The sequence below is a fragment of the Vidua chalybeata genome, chromosome 4 (assembly GCF_026979565.1).
Source record: "Vidua chalybeata isolate OUT-0048 chromosome 4, bVidCha1 merged haplotype, whole genome shotgun sequence".
In the NCBI taxonomy this organism is placed as follows: Eukaryota; Metazoa; Chordata; class Aves; order Passeriformes; family Viduidae; genus Vidua; species Vidua chalybeata.
Genome location: NC_071533.1, coordinates 71,471,958 through 71,496,191, shown reverse-complemented (window position 1 = coordinate 71,496,191; position 24,234 = coordinate 71,471,958). Strand labels below are relative to the sequence as shown.

Genomic DNA, 24,234 nt, shown 5'->3' with positions numbered 1-24,234 from the left:
CTCCAGCACAAGACCCATTTTTATGGGACCTCCAAACCCTTCAAAAGATCCATTTTTGTGGGACTTTGAGGTTCTTCACAAAATATATTTTTATGGGACTTTCTTCCACCATTTTTAGGGGATCTCCAGGCCCTTCACAAGATCCACCCTTATGAGACTTTGAGGTCCTTCACCAGATCCATTTTTATAGGATTTTAAGGTACTTCACCCCATTTTTGAGGACCTTCCCTTCCCCCTGCACCACCCCAGTCCTGCTGGGACCTCACCACTTCCATGAAGAGCACGCAGACGTCGAAGTTGGGGTTCTTCTTGACGTTCTTGATGACGCCGGACTGGACGCGCTGCCCCCCGCACTCCACCAGCAGGCTGGGCGAGGTCACGCTGGCCAGCTGGAAGCTCTTGAGGTTCCTCAGCCCCCAGGCCAGGATCTGTGGGATGAGGGGACACCAAATTCTGATCCAAAGCTCTGCTTCCAAGTTTCCATGGAGCTCTTCGGCAGTGGAGGAGTTTGAACCATGTAGGACAAGCAGTGGTGGGAATTATGGAATCCCTGAGGTTGGAAAAGACCTCCAAGGTCACGGAGTTTAACCTGTGACTGATCCCCATCTCGACACCAGGAGTTCCTTGGACACTTCCAGGGATGGGAATTCCAAAGCTCCCTGGGCACTTTCAATGCCTGACCACCCTTTCCATGAGGAAATTCCTCCTGATATCCAACCTGAACTTCATCCTTATACCAACCCTCGTTCCCTGAGCTTCATCCTTATCCCATCCCTCGTTACCTGAGCTTCATCCTTATCCCATTCTTTGTTTTCCTGAACTTCATCCTTATCCCATTCCTTGTTTCCCTGAGCTTCATCCTTATCCCAACCCTCGTTACCTGAGCTTCATCCTTATCCCATTCTTTGTTTCCCTGAACTTCATCCTTATCCCATTCTTTGTTTTCCTGAACTTCATCCTTATCCCATTCCTTGTTTCCCTGAACTTCATCCTTATCCCATCTCCTGTTCCCTGAACTTCATCCTTATCCCATCCCTCGTTCCCTGAACTTCATCCTTATCCCATCTCCTGTTCCCTGAACTTCATCCTTATCCCATCCCTCGTTCCCTGAACTTCATCCTTATCCCATTCTTTGTTTCCCTGAACTTCATCCTTATCCCATCCCTGGTTCCCTGGGAGCAGACCCCAACACCCCCAGCTCCACCTTCCTGTCAGGGAATTGTGAAGAGCCCAAAGTTCCCCCTGGAGCCTCCATTTTTCTCGGAATCGCACCCCAGAATCCACCTGGGATCCCATTCCCGGCCCTCGTTCCCGGATCCGTGGCTCACCTCGATGGCCGTGCGCTGCAGGACGGGTTTGATTCCCTGCGGGACCATGTAAACGTTGGGCTCCCGCTGCGGCGGCGGATAGGGAAGGTCGGAATCCGCGGACTGCGGGAGCAGAGAGGGAAAGGAAAACATCAGGAAGCGCCAGGATGGGACACCAAACCCCTTTCCATGTTGGATCCACCCGGAATCTCCATCCTTGCCGAACTCATCTCTCCCAGGAAATCCAGGACAGCCAGAGGAGAGAGGTGAGGAATGGCAGGACGGAGGTGCCGGAAAAGTGGTTTTACCTCTGTAATCCGTCCTGGAGAAGATCCAACATTCCTGAGCTTTTCCCAGGGATCTGCCCTCCAAGGTTAAACCTTTTTTAGGGAATGACGGGATGGAACCGCCGCTATCCCGTCGCGGGATCACGGCGGGATGAGGAAAGGGATGAAGCAGCAGCAGCGGGTTCGTAGTTGGGTGATTCCCAAAAAATTTAGTGGGAGCAGCACCATGGGATGGGGGATTGGCATCGCCTCTGGATCTGGGAAGGGGCTGTGGTTCATCCCACACTTCATGGATAATCCAGGGCTCGGGTGAAACTACCTGGGAATTCCATTGGGATCATCCCAAATCTGGGAGGCAGCCAAGGAATTCTCAATTTGCCTTTCTGGAGGAGGAAAGTGGGAGCCAGAATTCCTCCCCTTTTCTTTTCCTGCATCTCCCAGAGCCCCCAGAAAGGCCGGGATGAAAGCAAAACCTCTGGAAATCCATCCCAGGAGCACGGAATTCTCTCCCAGCTGGAATTTTATTGGATTCAGTGACGTGTGGGTGTATTTTAATTATGAGACTGGGTGAGGGATTGGTTCTCCAAAGGGATTTTCCACATGGAATTGTGGAATGGTTGGGGTTCGAAAGGGCCTTAAGGATCATCCAATTCCAACCGTCCTTCCCATAAAATTCCTAGCTTTAATTTTCCTTGGGAATTGCTGGTTCCTGAGTCCAGCTGCTCGTTAGCAGAAGGTTTTCAGGAATTCCATGTGGGAAGAGGTGCCTGGGATTCCCATATGGAGCAGCCACTCCTCCATCCCATGATCCACGTGCTCCCAGCACGGGTTAGTGCTGGCAGGGAATGGGAATTTTATCCAGGATAACCCAAAGGAGAAGGGAGAGCTGCAGAGAATTCCCACATTCCCTGGGTTACCTCTGGAACTCTAATTCCCAGAAAACCTCACTTCAGGCTGCTCAGGCCCAAAATCATGGAATGGTTTGGGTTGGAAGGGATTTTAGTGATCAATCCTTCGGCAAATCCAATGGGAAATCCTTGGAAAAGAGCTCCTGCCCCATCCATCCTCTCCAGGATCAACTTGGATTTTAACCCTGCGTCATTCCAGGGTTTTTTAAGTCCTTCCTGCTGCTCTCCCAGTGGTTTTCCAGGCGTTCTCCTGGTTTACAGCTGAATGTCAGAGGACAGAATGTTGGAATGGATGGGAATGAGCAGGGAATGCCGGGGACGAGGCGGGAGCAGGGAAGGATCAGGATGGGAGTGGGGAAAAGTAATTCCCAGACAAAGCCGGCTGGAGGGAGGAAAATCCATGAAAATCCTGCTGGGAGCCAGGATGGGTTGAACAAGGATAAATCCAAGGGAATCCAAGTGGCAAGGAGCTCTGGAGATCATGGATTCCAACCCGGATTTGGATCCAGGATGAGTGAAAATCAACATGGATGAGGCAAAAAAAAAAAAAGGCTGGAAAAGATTCCCAGTTTTTATGGAAGCTGGGATGTGATCCAAAGATAAATCCCAGAGTTCAGCGGGAATTTAGCCCCAGAAGGCCATTCCCAAGAAAAAATGGATAAGGATGGAGCCAGCCTGGTCCTTCAGGAGCATCCATGAGGCACCGGAGGCTCTGGCCAGCACCAATCCTTGGGACGCAGCCTCAGGAATTTTGTCGGGATGGGGTTCCTGCAATCCTGCTCTCCCTGAAAGGCTCTGCCAGGATTTTCTTGGATTCTGGGAAAAGGGAAGGAAAGGGAAAAGGGAAGAGAGTGATACCCATTGGAGGAGCCCCTCAGAGAACAAGGCAGGGATGCAGAGCTGTGGAATGCCCCATCCCGGAATTCCGGCAGTGGGAAGAAACGGAGGAAAAAAAGAGGAAAGAGATGATTATGGACACACGGAAGAGCAGGATGAGTTCCCAAGGAAAGGTGGCTTGGGTGGGAAAAAAATCTTGGAAAAATGTGTTTATCCCACCCAATCCAACCTTTCCTGGGAATGTGGCTCAGGTGTTTCCTAGCTCATCTCCTGGATTTTGGGATTAACGGCTCCAAGGGCCACCACAACATTCCAAGAGTTTTTCCCTTTCCCTGCCTGGAGTTTACCAAGATCCCAATTCTTGGTTCAGACTGGGATTGGCTCCATTGGATGCACAAGGATAAAGTCTTGGGATTCTGGGTGTGGAATCAGAATCACGGGAATGATGGAATCTCATGGAATAGTTTCCACTGGAAAACTCATCCCATTCCATGGGCAGGGAACCTTCCACTACCCCAGGTTGCTCCAAGCCCCATCCAACCTATCCCTGAATTTTTCCCAGGACAAGGGATGAAAATTTCCTTCAGAACAATGGGAACAATCCAGCACATCCTCGATTCGCGGCAAATTCCCTATGGAAAGTTTGGAATTGGGATTTCCCAAGGACAACCCCACATTCCGGCTCTGGCACACCTGGGTTGAAAGGACGGGACACCTCATTCCAGAGGGTAAATGGATCCCAGCATTCCCAGCCATGAGGAGAAGCCCATCTGGCTGGAGGTCACTCATATTCCCAAAATCCTGATGCTCCTGGCTTGACCCATCCGGGAAAAAGAGGATTTCCCAAGGAAGCAAATTTGAACAATTCCAAGAGGAAAAAGAAGGAATTCCCAAAGACTCACCTCATCCAGGCTGGAGGAGAGCTCGCTCTGGGAAAGAGGAGGAGAGGATGGAATTAGAGGAATTCTCATCCCTAAGCCCATCCCAAGGTTTATAATTGGAGCTGACATCCGAAGGGAATCACGGAATGGTTTGGGGAGGGAAAAATCCTTAAATCCCATCCAGGGACACCCCCCCGCCCTCCCCCACTATCCCAGGTGGATCCAACCTGGCCTTGGACATTCCCAGGGATGCAGGAGCAGCCACAGCAAATCTGGGAATTCCAGCCCAGCCCCTCCCCACCCTCCCAGCCAGCAATTCCTTCAAAAGATCCCAGCCCAATCTCCCCTTTCCCAGTGGGAGCCATTCCCTGGCTCCTGTCCCTCTGTCCCTTGTCCCCAGTCCCTCTCCAGCTCTCCTGGAGCCCCTTCAGGGACTCTGAGCATTCCCTGGATTTCTCCCTTCTCCAGGGGAGCATTCCCAGCTCTCCCAGCCTGGCTACAAAGCCTTTGGAGCATCTCCATGGGATCCTCTGGATCCCGGAATGGGATAAATTTGCCCTGTCAGGAAGGAGCTGCCCCATTCCCAGTTTTCCTTATCAGCTGAGGGAAAACAGAATCTCTACACAGGAATTCCTTCATCCTAAAAGAATTCCCTAGGACAGGATGGAGGGATTGCTGCCAGGCTGGAAACGGGTTCCAAATCCCTGGGAAAGCTGGGAATGGTGCTGGATTTGCAAGGAGGAGTCGGGAATTACCTCAAATCCAGGGATGTGATGAACAGCCGGCTGCAGGGAGAGAACACAATTCCCATTAACATTCCCACTGCTAATTCCTCTTTTGCCAGCAGGGAAACTTCAGCCCCTTCAGTTCCCAGCTCCAAAAATCCTGGACTCTCATCCAGCCGGGAAGCACCAAATCCACCCGGATGATTCCCACTGGGATCAAACAGCTCCTCCGGGAGCACGTCTCATTCCAAGGCCTTTCCGAGGCCTTTCCCAACCGGTTCTGATGGAATGAGGAGGAGGAAGATGCCACATGTGGATATCTGGGGCCTGGTCCTGGTATTTGGCATTTCCAGGGAAGAGGGAATTGTAGGATTCCCATTCCCAGACAAAGCTCAGGACTCGGAAGGAAGAATGGGATACAGGGATTGAGCTTTCCAACCCATCCCTTTTTCCTGGCACATCCAGGATACAGCCATTGGAAAAGTCAGAGTGGCTTCAGCTCTCCTAAACCCCCTCCAGAAATAATTCCAAGGAAAGGGCAGCATTCCTTAGGGATTTGGCAATTCCCAGATCCCTCAATATCCCTGAGACCTCCCCACCAAGAACTTGTCCGAGGAGAGAAGGATCCATCCAGCCCATCCCACCTGGAATTTTGCAGTTTTCCATCAGGCCAACCCTAAACCACCTCTTTTTCCACCTGGAAAAACCTCATCCTCTGGAATTATCCCCCAAAAAGGGACAAATCCCAAATCCCTCCGTCTCTTCGCAGGCTCCAAAGGCACCAATGGATTAAACCCAACACCTGGAAAAGTTGGATCCTGGGGAAGAACCGGAATTCTGGAGCATTCCAGGCTCAGGGATGGATCTCACCTTTTCCCTCTGGATCAGCTCGAAGGCAGCCAGGAGCTCCCCGACATTCCGGCCGGATTTGACGACGGGATACCAGGAAAGCCGGGGCGAGCGCTCCAGGCTGGGCCGGCAGATGCAGCGTCCCATGAATTCATCTGCGCCCTGGAAAGGGAATTCCAGGGAATTGGGAACCACAGGAATTGGGATCATCCTTCTGATCCCTTTTCCCAGACAGATCCATTCCCCCCCTCAGCCAAAAATCAGGAGCAAGGAATGATCCCGTAATAGGATTGGGGCAGGGAAAACAAATGGGATTGGTGCCCATAGAGGCTCCAGTTTTCCAACTCTTCCCAGGAATTCCAAAGGCTGGAAAAACACCTTTTTAGGAGGAAAACACCTTTTTAGGGATTCCTATCCCAGGTTTTCCAGAGCAGGAACTCAGAACCTTAGGCAGCCCCTAAAAATCCCACTCCCTGCTCCACACTGGGATCTTTAGAATCTTTCCTGCTTCTGGCTGGGAAGGAGCAGGAGAGAGGGAAAAAGATTCCTGAGATATTCCCGAGCCTTTCCCGAGGTGTATTCCAAGTGTTTTTCCACATAATTCCCTCCTGCACTTGGTTTTTCCAGGTTTTTGTTTTTTTTTTTTCCAGCCTGGTTTTTCTGGGAAAAACCTCGAGTTCCTGCCACCAACCTCCTGGAATTCCATAATTCTCAGGCCATTCGGACATGGCAAACAGCAGAGGGCGTTTCCCTACTTCCACAACTGATTCCAACTTTATCCCAAGGTTTTTCCAGGAGGAAACTCAGTTATTTTTCCCACTTTAAATGACAGTGAGGAAGCTCAACGAATGGAACCTCAAGGACACCACAGGATTTTCCCTGGAATTTTTCCCCTCTGGAATGTCCACCTCAAAGCCTGAAGCACCCAGAGATGCCGGACGTCACACTCCAGAGGCTGGGAATTCCCGGCGGGAATCGCCACACTCACATAGGTGTCGTGGTCATAGATTTCCACCAGGATGTTGGGAGGGGACTCGGCCACATCCCGAGAATTCCCGAAAATCTCGATCTCGTAGAAGATCAGGGTCTGATCCCAGGTGGGATTCAGGGTGTTCTTCTCCACCACCGTCTTCTGGCTCTGGTGCAGGAAGGACACGATGGCGTAGGGATCTGTGGGAATGGGATTCAAGGACTGGGATTCAGGGATAGATCCCAGCTCCGGCTCTTCCCAGAATTCCAAACTCCATCCAGAACCAGCTCCCAAAGAATCTGGGAATTCTCAGCTCGCTCCATCTCATCCTGAGGTTCCTCAGGTCTTGCTTGAGGAGAAAGGAGCTGCCCAGTTTATCCCACCTGGAATTCCGCATTCCAAGCCCAAATTGCCTGGTTTTCCAGGCGGTTTTCCAGGTGGTTTTCCAGCTGGAAAGGCTCAGTCTGAGAGTTGGGATTGTTCTAAAGATCCAGGGAAATCTTGGAGCCACTTCTGGGGCCTAAAGGAGCTCCAGAAGAGCTGGAGAGGGATTTGGGATAAGGGATGGAGGGACAGGACTCAGGGAATGGCTTCCACTGGGAAAGGGAGACTGGGCTGGGATCTTTTGAAGGAATTCCTGGCTGGGAGGGTGGGGAGCATCCCACACATCCCTGGGGGCTTTAATGGGAGTCAAAGGATGCAGCTCCCAGGATTATCCCACACTCCCTGGATTCAGATCCCAGAATTATTCCACAAATCCCTGCGTGCAGATCCCAAGATTATCCCACACCCATGGATTCAGATCCAAGGAGCACTCCACACACACCCCTGGATTCAGATCCCAGGAAAATCCCACATCCCTGGATTCAGATGCCAGGATGATCCCACAAACCACTGGACTGAGATCCCAGGATTATCCCACACCCCCTGGAAGCAGGGCCGGCTGATCCCAGCAGTACTCCCGTTTTCCCCCCTTTTCCCAGGAACTGGAGCACCAGGGGTTGGATTTCCCCCTCTCTCCACACTTAACAATCCAGCACCACTCAGATATTCCCAACAACCCACTCTGGAAAGAGCCTTTCCCACTTTTCCTCAGCCAAATCCATTACAATAAACAAAAACCCTTGGATTTGGAGCTGCTTTTCCTTTTTTTTTTTTTTTTTTTTTTTTTTTGCAATTTTTTTTTGCAATTTTTCCCCCCCTTTCCCCTTTTTTTTTTTTTCATGGAAGCCTCTCTAAAGCCCCTTTGTTGGGAGCAGGGAATGTTTATTTTTCCAACTGCCGAGCCCCTTTAATGAACTCCTTTATTCCCGGCAGCGGGAATCACAATCCCACATTGTGGAACGTTGCTGCTCGTGTTGTCCTTGGCCGGGATTTTTCCAAAGGAAAACGATTCTGGACTCCCCTCCCGGGCCATGAGCTCACCTCGCTCCCACCTCCTCATCCCAACAAGGAGCCTTTTGTGGGAATTCCAGGTGGGAGCAGGCACTGGGGGATTTTTTTGGATGCTCTGGGGTGTTTATTCCCAAAAATCACATTATTCCAACTACTGGGAGAAGCAGGATTCCCTCAGGATCATGGTCCAGCTGCTTCCCCAGTTTTGGGATTGTCCCTGTTTCCCATCATTCCCAGGATGTGTTGTTCCAAGACGGGTTGAAATCCCAGAATTTGGAGGGGAATCCCACCCAAATCCCTCTGTAAATCCTCATGGGAATCACGCAGGGATAGCCCTTGAGGGATGCTGGATCTCTCCCACCAGTGGACTCTTTTCCTAGGATTTGGGACATTCCACATTATCCCAGCTCTGATCCAGAGGAGGCAACATTCCCTTTTCCCACTTTTCCAGCTCTGAAGCATTAGTAGGAATACCTGGCTGGGATGGCCCAGCCTCCAGGGATGAGGATGTGGAATTTTCCAGCTGCTGGGATAATTCCAGGCATTCCATCCCCCTCTCAACCACATTCCAGAGGGATGTTCCACCTGCATCCAACCATCCAAGCACCTCCAGCATGGAAATCTGATGGATGAAAGGATTTCTCCTATTCTGACTTCTTTCCTATCCCAAAAAACCCCAGCGTGGGAAGTCCCGACCACACCAGCACAATCCTGGGAATTTCAGAAATCCCTGGAGTTATGCTGGGAAAGGGTGGAGCAGCAGGACGTGGAAAACTCCTCCACAAAGGCCAGCCCCTGTTTTCCACCTGGATTTGCTTTTTTCCATGGAAATTCCCTTCCTAAATCCCAAAGCCCAAGGACTGCTGCCCCCCTGTGCAGCTGGGAGAAGGGGGGTTGCTAAGGAATTATGGAATCATGGAATCCTGGACTGTTCTGGGATGGAAGGGACCTTAGGGATCATCCAGATCCAACCCCATGGGCTGGGAACCTTCCACTGGATCGAATCCAACAAGGAATTTCCTGAGGATGGTGGAGAAGAAGGGGCCGGGCTGTGCTGAGGTCCTGATTAAATCCTGTCACCCTCTGGAATTTTCCCTGGGCACATCCCATGGAAGTTTCTCCCTGTGCTCCACCATATCCAACCTGGAGAACGAAAGACTCCAGAGATTCCTTGGAGTCACTCCGGGGCCTACAGGAGCTCCAGGAGAGCTGGAGAGGGATTTGGGATAAGGGCCTGCAGGGACAGGAGCCAGGGAATGGCTCCCACTGGGAAAGGGGAGATTGGGCTGGGATCTTTTGAAGGAATTCCTGGCTGGGAGGGTGGGGAGGGGCTGGGCTGGAATTCCCAGATTTGCTGTGGCTGCCCCTGGATCCCTGGCAGTCTCAAGGCCAGGTTGGATGGACTTGGATCCACCTGGGATAGTGGGAAGTGTCCTGGCCCATGGATTGTCCCTCTGTTCCCGGAATTCCATCCCGGTGTAGATCCGGACTCACCGGAGAAGCTGTCCTTGTCCATGGCCATGAGATCCCGCGCCTGGTACAGGTAACAGCGCAGGTGGAATCTGTTCCCGGCTGCCGGAAGAACGGGAAACATGGAAAAGATCTCAGGGATGTTATTCCATCATTCCCAGTCTCCCATCTGAAGGAATCCCAGCTTAATCCCCCCCCAGGATATCCCAAGCTCTGATCCTGGAGCCTGTCGATGTTCCCATAAGCACTGTCCTCCCCTCCACCCTTTTTCCATCTTTCTTTTTTCCATCTTTTTCCGGGAAAAGGATGGGAAACGTCTTTCCCCCTCCCCTGGGATCCTTACAGTCAAAAATGCAGGAGATCGTGGGTCTGTTGACTCCGAAACTCAGGGTGGACGCGGATTTTCCATCGGATTTTCCGTCGTCGCTCTTGTCGTCCGTCACTCCTCCCTGCAAGGAAAACAATGGCAAGCCAGGATCAGCTCCAGAGCAGGGATTCCCCACTGGGATGGAATTCTCTGGGGTGTCCAAGAGGAATCTGGGTTTCCAGCATTCTCTGGAATCCTAAAATTTAGATTGGAAAAGCTCTTGGAGGTTCCCAAGTTCTCCTAATTCCCCATTGGCCTTGGAATATGTGCGGGAAAAGGAGCAATTTCCAAGGCTGAGAATTCCCATTCGCGAATCCCATGGGAAAAAGGGACTAGGGAAAATCCCGCCGGGAACTCTGGGGGTGAGAGGTAGTCAGGATCCCCTGAGATGGGAACAGCTCATGGAAAACGCCACGGAGCCGCTTTAATTCCAAAGGGATCAACTCTGGATTGAAGGGAAAGACAGAGCAAGGAAAGAAGGGGGGGGGGAAAGCCAAACAGGAGAGGAAAAAATTCCATAAAAACACAGAATGGGAGCTTTGTGCTGCTTTGGCTCTCATGGAATCATTGGAAAAGTGGCAGGTTGGGAAATCCAGAGTGTGGAGAAAGTCAGGAACAAAGAGGGAAAGCAGAGAACAAACAGGATGGATAACGGGAAGCAGATAACGAGCGGCCAATAACATTCCCAGGCAGAAATTTGGGAATGGGAGAAGCTGCTCCCTACCAGAGCCCCTTCCAAGGCGAAGACAGCAGCAGGGCCGGTGCGTTCCAGAGGCTCCATCCGGCGTCTCCAGCGGCGCCGGCGGAAGGCGTTGGAGCGGCGCTGCTGGAGGTGGAAGCGCCAGCCGAAGAGGGAAGCGTATTCCCAACCATCCCCATCCAGCTCCTCCTGCTTGTGCTGCCGGACAAGGGATCACAGGGATCAGGTTTCCCAGGATTGACCCAAAAGGTGGATTTAGGTTTTTCGGGATGTTGTTGGATTTGGTTGTTCCACTTCAGGTTTTCCCTGCGTCTCCCCCAGGTTGGAATAATGGAATGGAGTCATGGAATTGTTTGGAGAATCATAGGAATATTCAGGTTGGGAAAGATCTCCGAGGTCATTTGGTTTTGGTTGGGAAAGACCCTGGGGATTGTCATGGAATTGTGGGATGGATTGGGATGGAAGGGACTTTAAAGCTCAGACACTTCCAGGGACACCTCCCCCTATCCCAGGCTGCTCCAAGCCCCAGTGTCCAGCCTGGCCTTGGACATTCCCAGGGATCCACGGGCAGCCATAGCAATTCTGGGAATTCCAGCCCAAGCCCCTCCCCACCCTCCCAGCCAGGAATTCCTTGCCAAGATCCCAGCCCAATCTCCCCTTTCCCACTGGGAGCCATTCCCTGGCTCCTGTCCCCCTGTCCCTTGTCCCCAGTCCCTCTCCAGCTGTCCTGGAGCCCCTTCAGGGACTCTGAGGATTCCCTGGATTTTCCCTTCTCCGGGGGATCATTCCCAGCTCTCCCAGCCTGGCTCCAGAGCACAGGGGCTCCAGAATCCTGGAATGGTTTGGGTGGGAAAAGATCTTAAATCCCATCCCATTCCACCCCATCCATGTTCAGGGACACCTCCCACTATCCCAGGTTGCTCCAAGCCCCAGTGTCCGACCTGGCCTTGGACAATTCCCAGGATGAAGCTGGATTGTCCCAATCCAACCATTACCACTGCTGCTATGGGATCCACACTGGGAATGCAGCCCTCCACCAACCCCTGGGTGAATCCCACGTGGAGCGGGATCGCTGGGCTGGGGCCAGATCCTGCCCAGGCCTGTGGAGCTCCAGCAGCTCCGCTTCCCATCCCGCTTTTCCCTTTGCCATCATCCCGACCCCTCCCACGGCTCTGCCACCTCTGGAATTTCTCCCTGGATCATCCACCCCAAGCCGGGAAGGTTTTCCTCCCGGTGACACCCACAGCAAATGGGGTGACAGTGGCCACAGTTATCCTGAAAATTTCCTGGGAAGGGAAACAAGTGGCCTTGGGAAGCAGCGTGGGGTGGGACAGAGGCGCGGAAGCGGCATTCCCGGTCCAATAGCACCATCTAGAGGGAAGCGGGATAGGGACAGGCTGGGGACATCGGCCCTCCCCCATTTCCCACACTCGGGGACTTCCCTGGATGTCCCCATCCCACCCCTTATCCCAGTCAATCCCTCCAGAACGTTCTCCACCCCTGGGAATGTGTCGTTTTCCGGTGGAAACTGGGATGAGCCCCCCTCAACCTCCGAGGAAAAGCAGACCCTGACAAAGCCAGGCACCCACCCGGAGGGACAGGGCCACATCCCGATCCGGTGGCACTTTTTCCCGGCCAATCCCACCTTTCTCATGGCTTCCATGTGCTCCAGGTCGCGCCGGCGGAGCCGCACCCAGCGCCGGCGCCGGTGGGTGTGGAACATCTTCTCCGCCGGCACCCAGGCCTTGGGCTTGCGCTCCGGCGGGATCGTGATCCCGTATTCCCAGCCTTGGGAAGAAGGGAATACCTGGTGGAGGTGGGAGAAGAGCCTCCTCCCTCCCACCTTGGCTCCCACCAGGAATTTCCAATAGTGAAGGTGTGGCTGAATCCAGCAAAACTTCCCAGTTGGATTTCCTTCCTTACGGCACAATCCATCCCTCTGGAATGCCCAGGGATGGATCCGTGGTGTCCTTGGCTCCAAATTCCACCCTGGGGACTCTTCCCTCCCTCCCTCCAGCCATTCCAGCCCCCAGGACCATCTCAGCGTTCTCCAGCCCAATGTTTTCTGTTTCTTTTCCACCAGGATCTTCCCAGATTATCCCAGCACTGCCTTTGGGAATTCCCGTCCCACAGCTCCAGGCAGACAAGGAAAAAGGATCCCCCAGAGCCTGATCCCTTCTCCTGATCCAGTTCCCACAGCCATGGGAATGTTTTCATCCATAGACCATGGAAAGAAATCCCAAACTTCCCAAATCCCCGATGCCAAAATTCCAGGATCCCAAAATTCCGAAATCCCAGATCCCAAAATTCCAGGATCCCAAAATTCCGAAATCCCAGATCCCAAAATTCCATCTTTGGTACCTTTCTCATCCACAGCCCTGTTGAGATCCGTGTCCCATTCCACATCTTCCCACTTCCAGCCTGGAGGACACTCGATCTCATCCTTGGGCAGGACCTTCTCCCCGTTCTGTGGGACACAGGGAATTCTCACCCAAATCGATCCCTCAATTTCCCCTGGTATTCCAGCCCAGCTCCCAGAATTCCCAGTTTTCCCTCACCACATCCGTGTAGGAATCGGTCATGTGGATCCACTGCCCTCCGGGAAGCCGGACCTGGTTCTCAAACACCTCCTCCACGAAGCTCAGGTGTCCGGCGTCCACGTCGTGCAACAACCTGAATCCCGGGAATACCCAAAATCAGGGATTCTCCATCCCACCTTCCTCCTGTGCCATCCTCAGCGCTCCCAAATTTCTCCCACCCCTCCAAGGAAAGTTCCTCCTCAGGAAAAACCCAAACCAGGATGAAAATCCCACCCCAAAGCTCCTCAGTTTTGGAGCATCCCAAGATTTGGATGAGGGCGAGTCCCATCCGTGGGCACAGACGAGGAAACATGGGGGCATCCCAGATTTTGTCATCAGATTTTGGGATTCCCGGGAATTCCCGGTGGAAAAGCCCCACTCACGTCTTTTCTGGGCAGATGAACCAATCCCCGGCCCAGGTCCATCCCGTGGAAGGCCGGAAGCTGTCCTTGGGAAGTTTGATCCGGCCGGTGACGTCGGAATATTTGGGGTAAGTGAGGCCGGTGGTGCCCCAGTTCCCCACCAATGCCAGCTTGGTCTGGTTCTCATACTGGGAGAGCCAAAAAAAAGATGGATTTGGGGTCGGAATAACAGAATTCCATGAATGATCCTATAGAACCCTATGAATATTCCCTGCAGAGGGACAGACTTCCTGGGAAAAGCCCAACCCATTCCACGGCATCCCGATTTTCCCGTTGTGAGGGACAACGCAGCTCCACGGCTCATTCCCAACTTTCCCCTCAGCATTCCAGGCCGAGCTGGTGGAAGCAGCTCCTCCTTCCCACAGTTTGTAGGGAACGATGAGGTTTTAGGTCCAGTCCACCCCCTTTTCCCACCGGGATGGGGATCCCTTGGGAATGCTCACGGTTTCGGCGAAGACGGAGAGTTTTCCCTCGGCGAATTGGTTGAATTCCTTCTCATCCACGGCCAATCCAAACCAGAGCCGCACGCGGATCTGCGCCGGGATCCGCGGCCCCATCGCCTCCTCCTGCGGGTACTGCCAAGGAAAAGGTCCCCGGGAAGGGATTAATGGGAATTCTGGGAGGCTGGAAGGGCGGGAATGAGGATCCCTGGGTGAGGACGGTGGGACATGGAGCAGTCATGGGATAATGTCAGGAGTGGGTGGAGCACTTTGGGATCATGGAATTGAGGCTGGAAAAGACCTTCAGGACCATCCCAATGCCACCATCAACATCCCTAAGGTGTGACCCCAGCTGACCCTGAGGAACTTCAACATTCCAGTGGTCCTGGACAGGATCAGGGATAGGATCAGGGACAAGGACAAGGCAACAGAAAGGTCCGGGACAGGGACAAGAACATGGATAGGGACAGGAAAAAGGACATGGACAAGTCAGGGACAAGGACAGGGACAAGTCAGGGACAAGGACAGGGACAAGTCAGGGACAAGGACAAGGTCAAGGACAGGGACAAGTCAGGGACAAGGACAGGGACAAGTCAGGGACAAGGACAGGGACAAGTCAGGGACAAGGACAAGGTCAAGGACAGGGACAAGTTCAGGGACATGGATAGGGACAAGGACAGGGTTAGGGACAAGGCCAGGGAAAAGGACAAGGAAGAAGGTCAGGGACACAGACAAAGACAAGGACAGGGAGAGGGACAGGAACACAGACAAGGTCAAGGATTTAAGGTCTCTCCCAACCCAAAACTTTCCATGATTCCATGAACCCGGAGCTGAACGCTGTGTTGGGATTTGAGCTTTCCCTGCTGGATTTTCCATCTTTTTAATTATTTTTAGTGGGAAAACTATTTAGAAAAACAAGATTCCAGCTGGACGTGCTTCCAAAGGTACCTTGAGGAAGATGGTCTGGAGCTTCCCACAGTTCCGGCCGCAGCAGTTGGAGATGTTCCGGGAATACAGGACCTGGTGGGCTGGGATGCGGGCAAAGGCCACGCGCTTGTCCCCCTGGAGCATCCAGATGACGATGTCCGGGAGGCTGTTCTGGGGCTGGAAAGCACAAATCCATGGGATACCGTTAGGAGGGATCCACCAGCACAGCCCGGAAGGGGATTGTGAAATCATGGAATGGGTTGGGTTGGGAGGGATCTTAAAGCTCATCCTCTTCCATGGGCAGGGACAACTTCCCTGATCCCAGGTGGATCCAAGCCCCAATGTCCAACCTGGCCTTAGACACTGCCAGGGATCCAGAGGCAGCCACAGCAAATCTGGGAATTCCAGCCCAGCCCCTCCCCACCCTCCCAGCCAGCAATTCCCTCCCAAGATCCCAGCCCAATCTCCCCTTTCCCAGTGGGAGCCATTCCCTGGCTCCTGTCCCTCTGTCCCTTGTCCCCAGTCCCTCTCCAGCTCTCCTGGAGCCCCTTCAGGGACTCTGAGGATTCCCTGGATTTTTCCTTTCTCCAGGGGAATATTCCCAGCTCTCCCAGCCTGGCTCCATGGCAGAGCGACTCCGGAATTCCCACTTTGCCAGCTGTGGGATCAGCCCGGGGGACGTGGAGCTTCCCACCCCCAACATTCCAACTCCTTCTCCCAGGGCTGCTCCCTATCCATGAGTTGACCTCAACCCATCCATGAGCAAGACCAACCTCAACCATTGGAGCCAAACCTGGCGCCGCAGGACAATCCATGGATTTGGGAGCCAGGATGGAACATCACCCCCGCTTCCCACCAAAACCACGATGGGACAACCAGGAAGAGTCACCTCCTCCGCCATGGCCCGGAGCCGGCACAGCCAATCCTCCGCCTGATCCAGGATTTGGGAAAGGCCGGAATTGTCGTGCTTGAGCCTCAGGGCCACCTTCAGGATCTGCTCCAGGTGGGTGCTCCGGAAACGGAACAGGTTCTGATCCAGGTGGGTGCTGGATGCCTTCCCCAGGACATCGGGGAGCTTCAGGCTGCAGGGATAGGTGGGAATCAGGGATTGGGTTGGATTGGGATGGACCTTGAAGGTCATTAAGGGTTGTTAATTGTCACTGATGGTCATTAATGGTGATTAATGGTCATTAATTGTCATTAATTGTCATTAATGGTCACCAATCATCATCAATGGCCGTTAATTGTTGTTACTGATCATTAAAGATCATTAATGGTCATTAATGATCATTAAAGGTCATTAAGGATCACTAATTGTCATTAATGGTTATTAATGGTCACCAATCATCATGAATTGTTCGTTAATGGTCATTAAAGGTCATTAATGGTCACTAATGGTCACCAATCATCATCAATGGTCATTAATGGTCATTAACAACCATTGCAAGTCATTAATGGTCACTAATCATCATTAATGATCATTAACCCATCCCAAATCCACCCCCAATAGCTCATCCAGCTTCTTGTGGGATTTTCCAGCCTTTTTTAATGGCTTTTCCATAGTTTCAGCAAGTTTCCAAGGAATTGAGAAGCCACCAAAGATATTTGGGAACGGGAAGAGCAAGAGAGCCTCAAACCACAGCCAAAATTCCCCCCGGAATCAGGATGGGAATGAGCCACGCCCACATTTTAATGTGCATTATCCAAGCTCCTGGAAAAATGGATCAGGTGCCAAACTGGGAGGTTTTCCTGTAAAATTCAAGGATTTATGGATCCGCTGCTATAAATAAACTTCCTGCTCCCAGCTCCTGAGCCACAAATCAGGATTTCCTCCGGAAAAAATAGATGGAGAGAAAGATAAATTTATTTTTAGGCCATGGAGAGGTTTGGAAGGAGATTTTTAAGGATGCAACATTCCCACCTCGGGAATTGGGATTGGGATCTGTAAATCCCGTTTTTTATTACAGGTAAATAGGGAGAACATGGAATTATGGAATGGTTTGGGATTTTCCACTATCCCGGGTTGCTCCAAGCTCCATCCAGCCCGGCCTCGGACACTTCCGAGGATAAGGATTTGGAATGAGGGAAAACATGGGAAAAGAGAGGGAAAGGGAGAAAAAGGGGGGGAATAAAAGAAGGAAGGGGGAAAAAAGGAAGTAAGGATAAAAAAAGGGAGGGGAAGGAAAAAAAGGGGAAAAAAGAAAAAAGGGGAGAAAACGCAAAAAGAGGAAAAAAGGGGGAAGGGAATAAAAGGAAGAAAGACAAAAAATGGGGAAAAAACAGGAAAAAGAGAAACAAGGGAGAAATGGGGGGAAATGGAAAAAAGGGGAAAAGAGGGGAAAAGGAAAAAAAAAGGGGGGGGAAGAGGAAAAAGGAAAAAAACAGAAAAAAGGGGGAAAGACAAAATAAAAGGGAAAGGGGAGTGGGGAAAAGGGAAGAAAAGGAAAAATATTAAAAGGGAGAAAAGGGGGAAAAAAGAGGGAAAATAAAGAAAGGGGTAAGGGGGAAAGGAAAAAATAAATCAAAAAAGGGGAAAGGGGGGGAGGGAGAAAAAGAAGAAAAAGAGGGGAAAGGAAAAACTGAAATAAAGGGAAAAAGTAAATAAAAGGAAAGTGGGAAAGGGGGGGGAAAGGGGGAAAGGGGGAAAGGAGGGAGAAAAAATAGAAAAAGGCAAAAAAAGTGAGGAAAAAAGGAGGTAAAAAAAGGGATAGAAGGGGAAAAAGGGGGCAAAGTGGAAAAGAGGGGGAAAAAAAGGAAAATGGGAAAAGAGAGGGAAAAGGAGGGAAAAGAGGCAAAAAGGGGGAAAAGGAGGGGAAAAGCAAGGGGAAAGGGGAAAAAAGTGGGGGGAAAGAAAGGAGAAGAGAGGCAGAGGCTGTGGTTCCTTCCAAGATGAAGAAGAAGCATCAGGAAAGGTTTCCCATCCCGAATTCCCGAAGTACCTGCAGTCAGCGATGACGTCATCGAGCAGCTGGGATCCCAGAGCCTCCAGGTCGATCGGAGAGCGGTTGGATTTCAGGGCCACATGGACCTTCTCCAGGTTTGCTTCCTGCAGGAAAAGTGGGGATCAGGAGCTGAGGAATCACCCGGAATCCCTTCCTGCTTCCAGGATATTCCCAGCAAGAGGCTGGGGAAACTCCCAGGGATCCGAGATTCCACTCTGGGTCCCACCAGGGATCTTCATCCAAATGGTTGGAGATCCAGGGGAACCAGCAGGGAAATCCAATGGGGAATCTCCAACTCAGAGCTAAAGAACAGCCCCTGGATCGCTGGAATTGTCTTCAGGTTGGACAGGGCTTGGAGCAACCTGGGATCATGGAAGGTGTCCCTGAACATGGAATGGGATGGGATTTAGGGTTTCTCCAAACCCAAACCACTCCAGGATGGAATGATGCTCTGGGAGAGCTGGGAATGTTCCCCTGGAGAAGGGAAAAATCCAGGGAATCCTCAGAGTCCCTGGAGGGGCTCCAGGAGAGCTGGAGAGGGACTGGGGACAAGGGACAGAGGGACAGGAGCCAGGGAATGGCTCCCACTGGGAAAGGGGAGATTGGGCTGGGATCTTGGCAAGGAATTGCTGGGTGGGAGGGTGGGGAGGGGCTGGGCTGGAATTCCCAAATTTGCTGTGGCTGCCCCTGGATCCCTGGCAGTGCCCAAGGCCAGGTTGGACATTGGGGCTTGGATCCACCTGGGACAGTGGGAGGTGTCCCTGCCATGGCAGGGGGTGGAACTGGGTGGGATTCAAATTCCCTTCCCACCCAAACTATTCCATGATTCTGTGATTCCATGAAGTTCCTCATCCAGTGGATACACAGCTGTGTCACCAGACACTCCTCAGCTTGCAGGTGGCCTCTGTCCCCTCCCGGTGTCCCCAGGGGTGTCCCCAGGGATGTCACTGGACACTCCCCACCTGCAGGTGGCCTCTGTCCCCTCCCGGTGTCCCCAGGGGTGTCCCGGTCACTCACCAGCCGCTCGGCTCCGTAGAGCAGGAGGTTCTGGGCGTCCATGCGGTGGCCGATGTCCTCCCAGTACGAGGACAGCACCACCACCGGCTTCACGTTCCCCCAGGGCAGGTAATAGTAGTGACAGCCTGGGGGACAGCACGGTGTCACCTCGGGATGTTGGGAAAACGGGATCCACCCCTCGGCAGCGGGGATGGAGGGGGAAGAGCGTGATTGGGATGGGAATTCCCCTTGGAAGGTGTTTGGGAGAAAGATGGGAATGGTGTTCCCCAAATCCTTGAGATCCCACCAAGATCCAACGGGATCTAGCTCCATGGCTCTGGCAGCGAGGCCAGAAACCAGCTCAGCATTCCTGGTGGGATGAGATGGAAGCCAGGGAAAGGCAGGGAAAGGTGCTCCCAAAAACCACCTCATGGAGCCAAGAGATGTCCTGGCTTCCATCCTCCTTCCCAGACAAAAATTCCCCATGGCTGAGGCGGGAAAACCCTCTGGAGTTTTCTGGTCCAAGCAGGATCACCTGGACACAACCTCTGGCTTCCCCTGGATCCCTGGAAGCGTCCAAGGCCAGGTTGGACATTGGGGTTTGGAGCCACCTGGGATAGTGGGAGCTGTCCCTGAACTGGGATGGGATGGGATGGGATGGGATGGGATGGGATGGGATGGGATGGGATGGGATGGGATGGGATGGGATGGGATTTAAGGTCACTTCCAACCCAAACCATTCCAGGATTCTGGAGCCTCTCGGCTCTGGGAGAGCTGGGAATGTTCCCCTGGAGAAGGGAAAATCCAGGGAATCCTCAGAGCTCCTAAAGGGGCTCCAGGAGAGCTGGAGAGGGACTGGGGACAAGGGACAAGGGACAGGAGCCAGGGAATGGCTCCCACTGGGAAAGGGGAGATCGGGCTGGGATCTTTTGAAGGAATTCCTGGCTGGGAGGGTGGGGAGGGGCTGGGCTGGAATTCCCAGATTTGCTGTGGCTGCCCCTGGATCCCTGGCAGTGCCCAAGGCCAGGTTGGACACTGGGGCTTGGATCCACCTGGGACAGTGGGAGTTGTCCCTGAGCTTGAACGCGATGGGCTTTAAGATCCCTTCCATCCCAAACCATTCCATAATTCCAGGGTTCTCTTCCACCAGCCGGGTTTGGATGATCCCGAAGGACGGAATCCGTGCCGTGCTCACCATCGAAGACGGCCCGGCTGTACTGGGTGGTGGAGGCCAGGGGCAGGCAGGTGGTGTCGAACTTGTTGCCGTAATTCCCGATGCTGACCTCGAACTGGATGGCGCCGTCCACGCCCTGGAGCATCGTGGCCGAGTAGAAGGCGGCGAAGAGGGAATATTTCCGTCGGCGCAGGTATTTCTGGAATACAAACGGGAATTGGACGTGGAGGAGATGCTGCCAATGATCTCCGTGAGGTGGAGCCGGAAGAGACTGGAGGGGAAATCCTGAGTGGCTGAGGGAGTTGGGAAGGGTCTGGAGAAACAGGAAAAGCTGAGGGAGCTGGGAAGGGGCTGGAGATCCAGGAAAAGCTGAGGGAGTTGGGAAGAGGTTGGAGAACCAGGAAAAGCTGAGGGAATTGGGAAGAGGCTGGAGAACCAGGAAAAGCTGAGGGAGTTGGGAAGAGGCTGGAGATCTGGGAAAAGCTGAGGGAATTGGGAAGGGGCTGGAGAATCAGGAAAAGCTGAGGGAGCTGGGAAGGGTCTGGAGAATCAGGAAAAGCTGAGGGAGCTGGGAAGAGGTTGGAGAACCAGGGAAAGCTGAGGGAGCTGGGAAGGGTCTGGAGAAACAGGAAAAGCTGAGGGAGCTGGGAAAGGGGCTCATTCCAGAGAAAAGGAGGATCCAGAGGGACCTTTTGGCTCCGCACAACTCCCTGAAAGGTTGGAGCCAGGTGGAAGTTGGGATCTGATCCCAGGGAACAACAGGAAAAAAGGGAATGGCCTCAGGTTGTCCCAGGAGAGGCTCTGGTTGGATATCAGCAGGAATTTCCTCATGGAAAGGGTGGTCAGACCTTGGAAGCGCCCAGGGAGGTTTGGAACTCCCATCCCTGGAGGTGTCCAAGGAATTCCTGGATGTGGCACTCAGTGCCGAGGTGGGGATCAGGCACAGATTTGACTCGATGACCTTGGAGGGATTTTCCAACCTCAGTGATCCCAGGATGGGAATTTTCTTGCAGGGGAAACAATAAACTTTGGAGCACAGGAATTTTGGGGAAATTTTAGGAAAACCAGATGGAAGAAGAGGCTGCAACTTCTCACGGAAAAGGAGCCGAAGGAGGAAATCTGAGAGAGCCGGAATGGAGGGAAATCTCCCACAAAATCATGGGAGAACTTGGAGCCCCCTCCAGGGCCTGGAGGGGCTCCAGGAGAGCTGGAGAGGGACTGGGGACAAGGGACAGAGGGACAGGAGCCAGGGAATGGCTCCCACTGGGAAAGGGGAGATTGGGCTGGGATCTTAGCAAGGAATTCCTGGCTGGGAGGGGCTGGGCTGGAATTCCCAGATTTGCTGTGGCTGCCCCTGGATCCCTGGCAGTGCCCAAGGCCAGGTTGGACACTGGGGCTTGGATCCACCTGGGATCAGGGAAGTTGTCCCTGCCCATGGAATGGGATCAGCTTCAAGGTCCATTCCCACCCAAACCATTCCATGATCCCACAGTTCCATGCTCACCAGGACCTGCTCAGATGGACCAACCTGGACACTTTGGGATGGAAATCCAACAGGAGACCCCTCCAGGAGCTCACGGACCATGGGACAACCCCCACCCATGGCCAACATCCCTTCCATAGTGTCCCACGCGCCAATCCCAGAGATTTTCCAGAAATTCCAATACCTCCACCCTCAGGATGTCATCGGCAGGAATCTCCTCCACCTTCTGCTCCATGTGCTCCACCAGTTTGGTCTCCAGCTCCACCAGGATCCGGCCCCGATACGCGACCCCCTCGCCCTTGGGATAGACCAGGAACAGGAGTCAGGATCCCAGAATTCCCTTCCCGAGGCCAAGCTCTGCCTTTGCTTCCAAGGAGCTTCATCGCGGAGCAGCGGGATCAGGCAAAGAATTCCAGACGCCGCTTCCAAGGCGGAATTTTGGCAGCAGAGCAGGATTGGGAGGCGTTAGCAGGAATAACCAGGAGCGGGAAACGCAGCGCAGGCTCCTGATGACAAAGCCAGGTTGGGTTAGAAGCAGCTTTTTTTTGGGAAAAGAGGAGCCGGAGGTTATTTTGGGATATGCCGGGAAGCAGCCGATGTCACCTTTCCCAAATTGAGCGTCTCGTAGGGATCGGGAAATCCGGTGAATTCCCGGGGGCTGCCGTACAGGTTGATGTAGCAGGGCCCGAAGGTCGGCAGGAATCCCAGCCCGTCATCCACTGGGAATGGCAGGGAAAAGAGGGATTAGGGATTCCTGGAGGCACCTTGGGAATGTGTCATGCTCGCTGCAGGATCGCAGGGATCACACAGCTGGAGGCCACCAAAATCCTGGAATTTCCACCCCTTTTGAATCCCACGACCTCACCGTGGAGCAGGAGAAAGATACGGAGGGCGTGGCGCAGAATCCTGGGAATTCCCAATCCCAGGAAAAGTCCCCATGGAAAAGGGAGAGGTCAGAGAGGGGTCAGACAAGAGTAAGAGCAACAGGAGAGAGGAAAGAGCCTCAGGATGTGCCAAGGAAGGTTTCGGTTGAATTTTTGGGAAAATTCCTTCCAGGAAAAGGGCTGTCCCCATCCCTGGAGGGATTGAACATCCCTGGGGATGTGGCACTTGGGGACACGGATACGGGGTGACCTTGGCAGCCAATGGATCAGAGGGATTTTCCGATCCTGTGATTCCATGAGGAGAACCACTCGTTTTTATGGAATTTTGAGTGGGAATCCTGCCCTGAGCTCCGTGCGTCCGGCTGGCTCCACATTCCCAGGAATCCCCAAAGGGCCAAACCGGAGCCATTCCCTTTTCCCAAGGTGCCCAACTCATCCCAGCTGATCCTCCCCCAGTCCAGAGAGCAGAACCAGTAAAACCAGTCCCGGGAGGCGCTGGAAAACTGGGATGTTACTGGGAACGTACGGTCCGAGGGTTTCAGAGGCTTCACAGGAGCAGGAAACTCATCTGAGGCACAAAGAGAGGGAGAGAGGTTGGGAAAGGGTGGAAGAGGAGCATGGAAAAGGGACGGAGATGGGAATGAGGGGGGAGATTCCCATGGGTTTTAGTGCGGAGAGACAGAGAGAGAAAAGGAGAGGTTTTTCATGGAATCATGGAATCAAGGAATCGTGGAGTGGTTGGGGTGGGAAGGGACCTTAAAGCCCATCCAGGTGCATCCAGGGACACTTCCCAGCCTTGTCCAGCCTGGCCTTGGATAATTCCAGAGGCTGTGGGATTGGAGTGGAGCGGGATTGGAGCATCCCTGAGTTGCATTCCCAGGCATTTCCTCAGGATCATGCAGATGCCAGCGGTGGGAAGGGAGATGCCAATCCTGGATTCCACCACTATCATCCTCCCTCCCAGCCTCTCTGTCTCTCTCCAGCCCATCCCAGGATTTGTGTTGGGATTGGGAAGAGGGGACTGGACACTGCCAGGGGTGGGACACGGGTGAAGCCTCTGGATCATGCCCTTATCCACGGAATCATGGAATGGCTTGGAAGGACCTTAAAGCTCATCCCTTTCCATGGGCAGGGACACATCCCACTGTCCCAGCATGCTCCAAGCTTTTTCCAACGTGGCCATCCCGTGTCCCTGCAGCTCATGGGGTGGTCACAAAGCCAAGTGCGGAATTCATGCTGGGATCGCTGAATCCATGGAAGCGCTGGCAGCAGGAAAAGCTCACACAGGTGGAAGCTCCAAGCCCTCAGCAGGTCCAAAGCCGTGTCCCAAATTCCCGCCCTCCCACCTGGCACCGGTGACAGTGACACCCGGCTGAGCCCTGCCATGCCTGGGGGTCCTTACCCTCAGAAAATTCCCAGGATTTGGAACAACGTGGGCTGGATGGGAATTCCCACCCTGTGACATCCCCTAAATGTCACCTCAGAGGGGTGGACACCTCAGGGGGGACATGGCTGCCAGCAGCGGTGCCACCAGCACCACGTGTCACCAACCTCCAGCACCCATGGACCTGCAGCCTCCATACCCCATTCCCAAGAATCAACCAAATCCCAAGAATCCAAAGAATACAGAGGGGTTGGATCCATCCAGAAATGGGGCACAGCTTGGAGTGAGTGGACTCCATTGCACATCC

At 53.2% G+C, this 24,234-nt stretch overlaps 1 protein-coding gene across 1 annotated transcript in view; it reads right to left on the bottom strand.

The window, feature by feature from the left end:
- DYSF (dysferlin) overlaps nucleotides 1–24,234 on the bottom strand; it is a 71,255-nt gene that overhangs the window by 36,536 nt on the left and 10,485 nt on the right. The window contains 21 exon segments of the mRNA XM_053940403.1: nucleotides 267–428; nucleotides 1,329–1,430; nucleotides 4,242–4,268; nucleotides 4,976–5,005; nucleotides 5,816–5,956; nucleotides 6,783–6,964; nucleotides 9,654–9,731; nucleotides 9,973–10,078; nucleotides 10,721–10,894; nucleotides 12,342–12,484; nucleotides 13,058–13,163; nucleotides 13,255–13,369; nucleotides 13,659–13,825; nucleotides 14,141–14,272; nucleotides 15,086–15,241; nucleotides 15,954–16,146; nucleotides 18,004–18,110; nucleotides 19,024–19,148; nucleotides 20,198–20,375; nucleotides 21,844–21,957; nucleotides 22,263–22,378. Of these exon segments, the coding sequence (XP_053796378.1) occupies nucleotides 267–428; nucleotides 1,329–1,430; nucleotides 4,242–4,268; nucleotides 4,976–5,005; nucleotides 5,816–5,956; nucleotides 6,783–6,964; nucleotides 9,654–9,731; nucleotides 9,973–10,078; nucleotides 10,721–10,894; nucleotides 12,342–12,484; nucleotides 13,058–13,163; nucleotides 13,255–13,369; nucleotides 13,659–13,825; nucleotides 14,141–14,272; nucleotides 15,086–15,241; nucleotides 15,954–16,146; nucleotides 18,004–18,110; nucleotides 19,024–19,148; nucleotides 20,198–20,375; nucleotides 21,844–21,957; nucleotides 22,263–22,378 (2,654 nt within the window).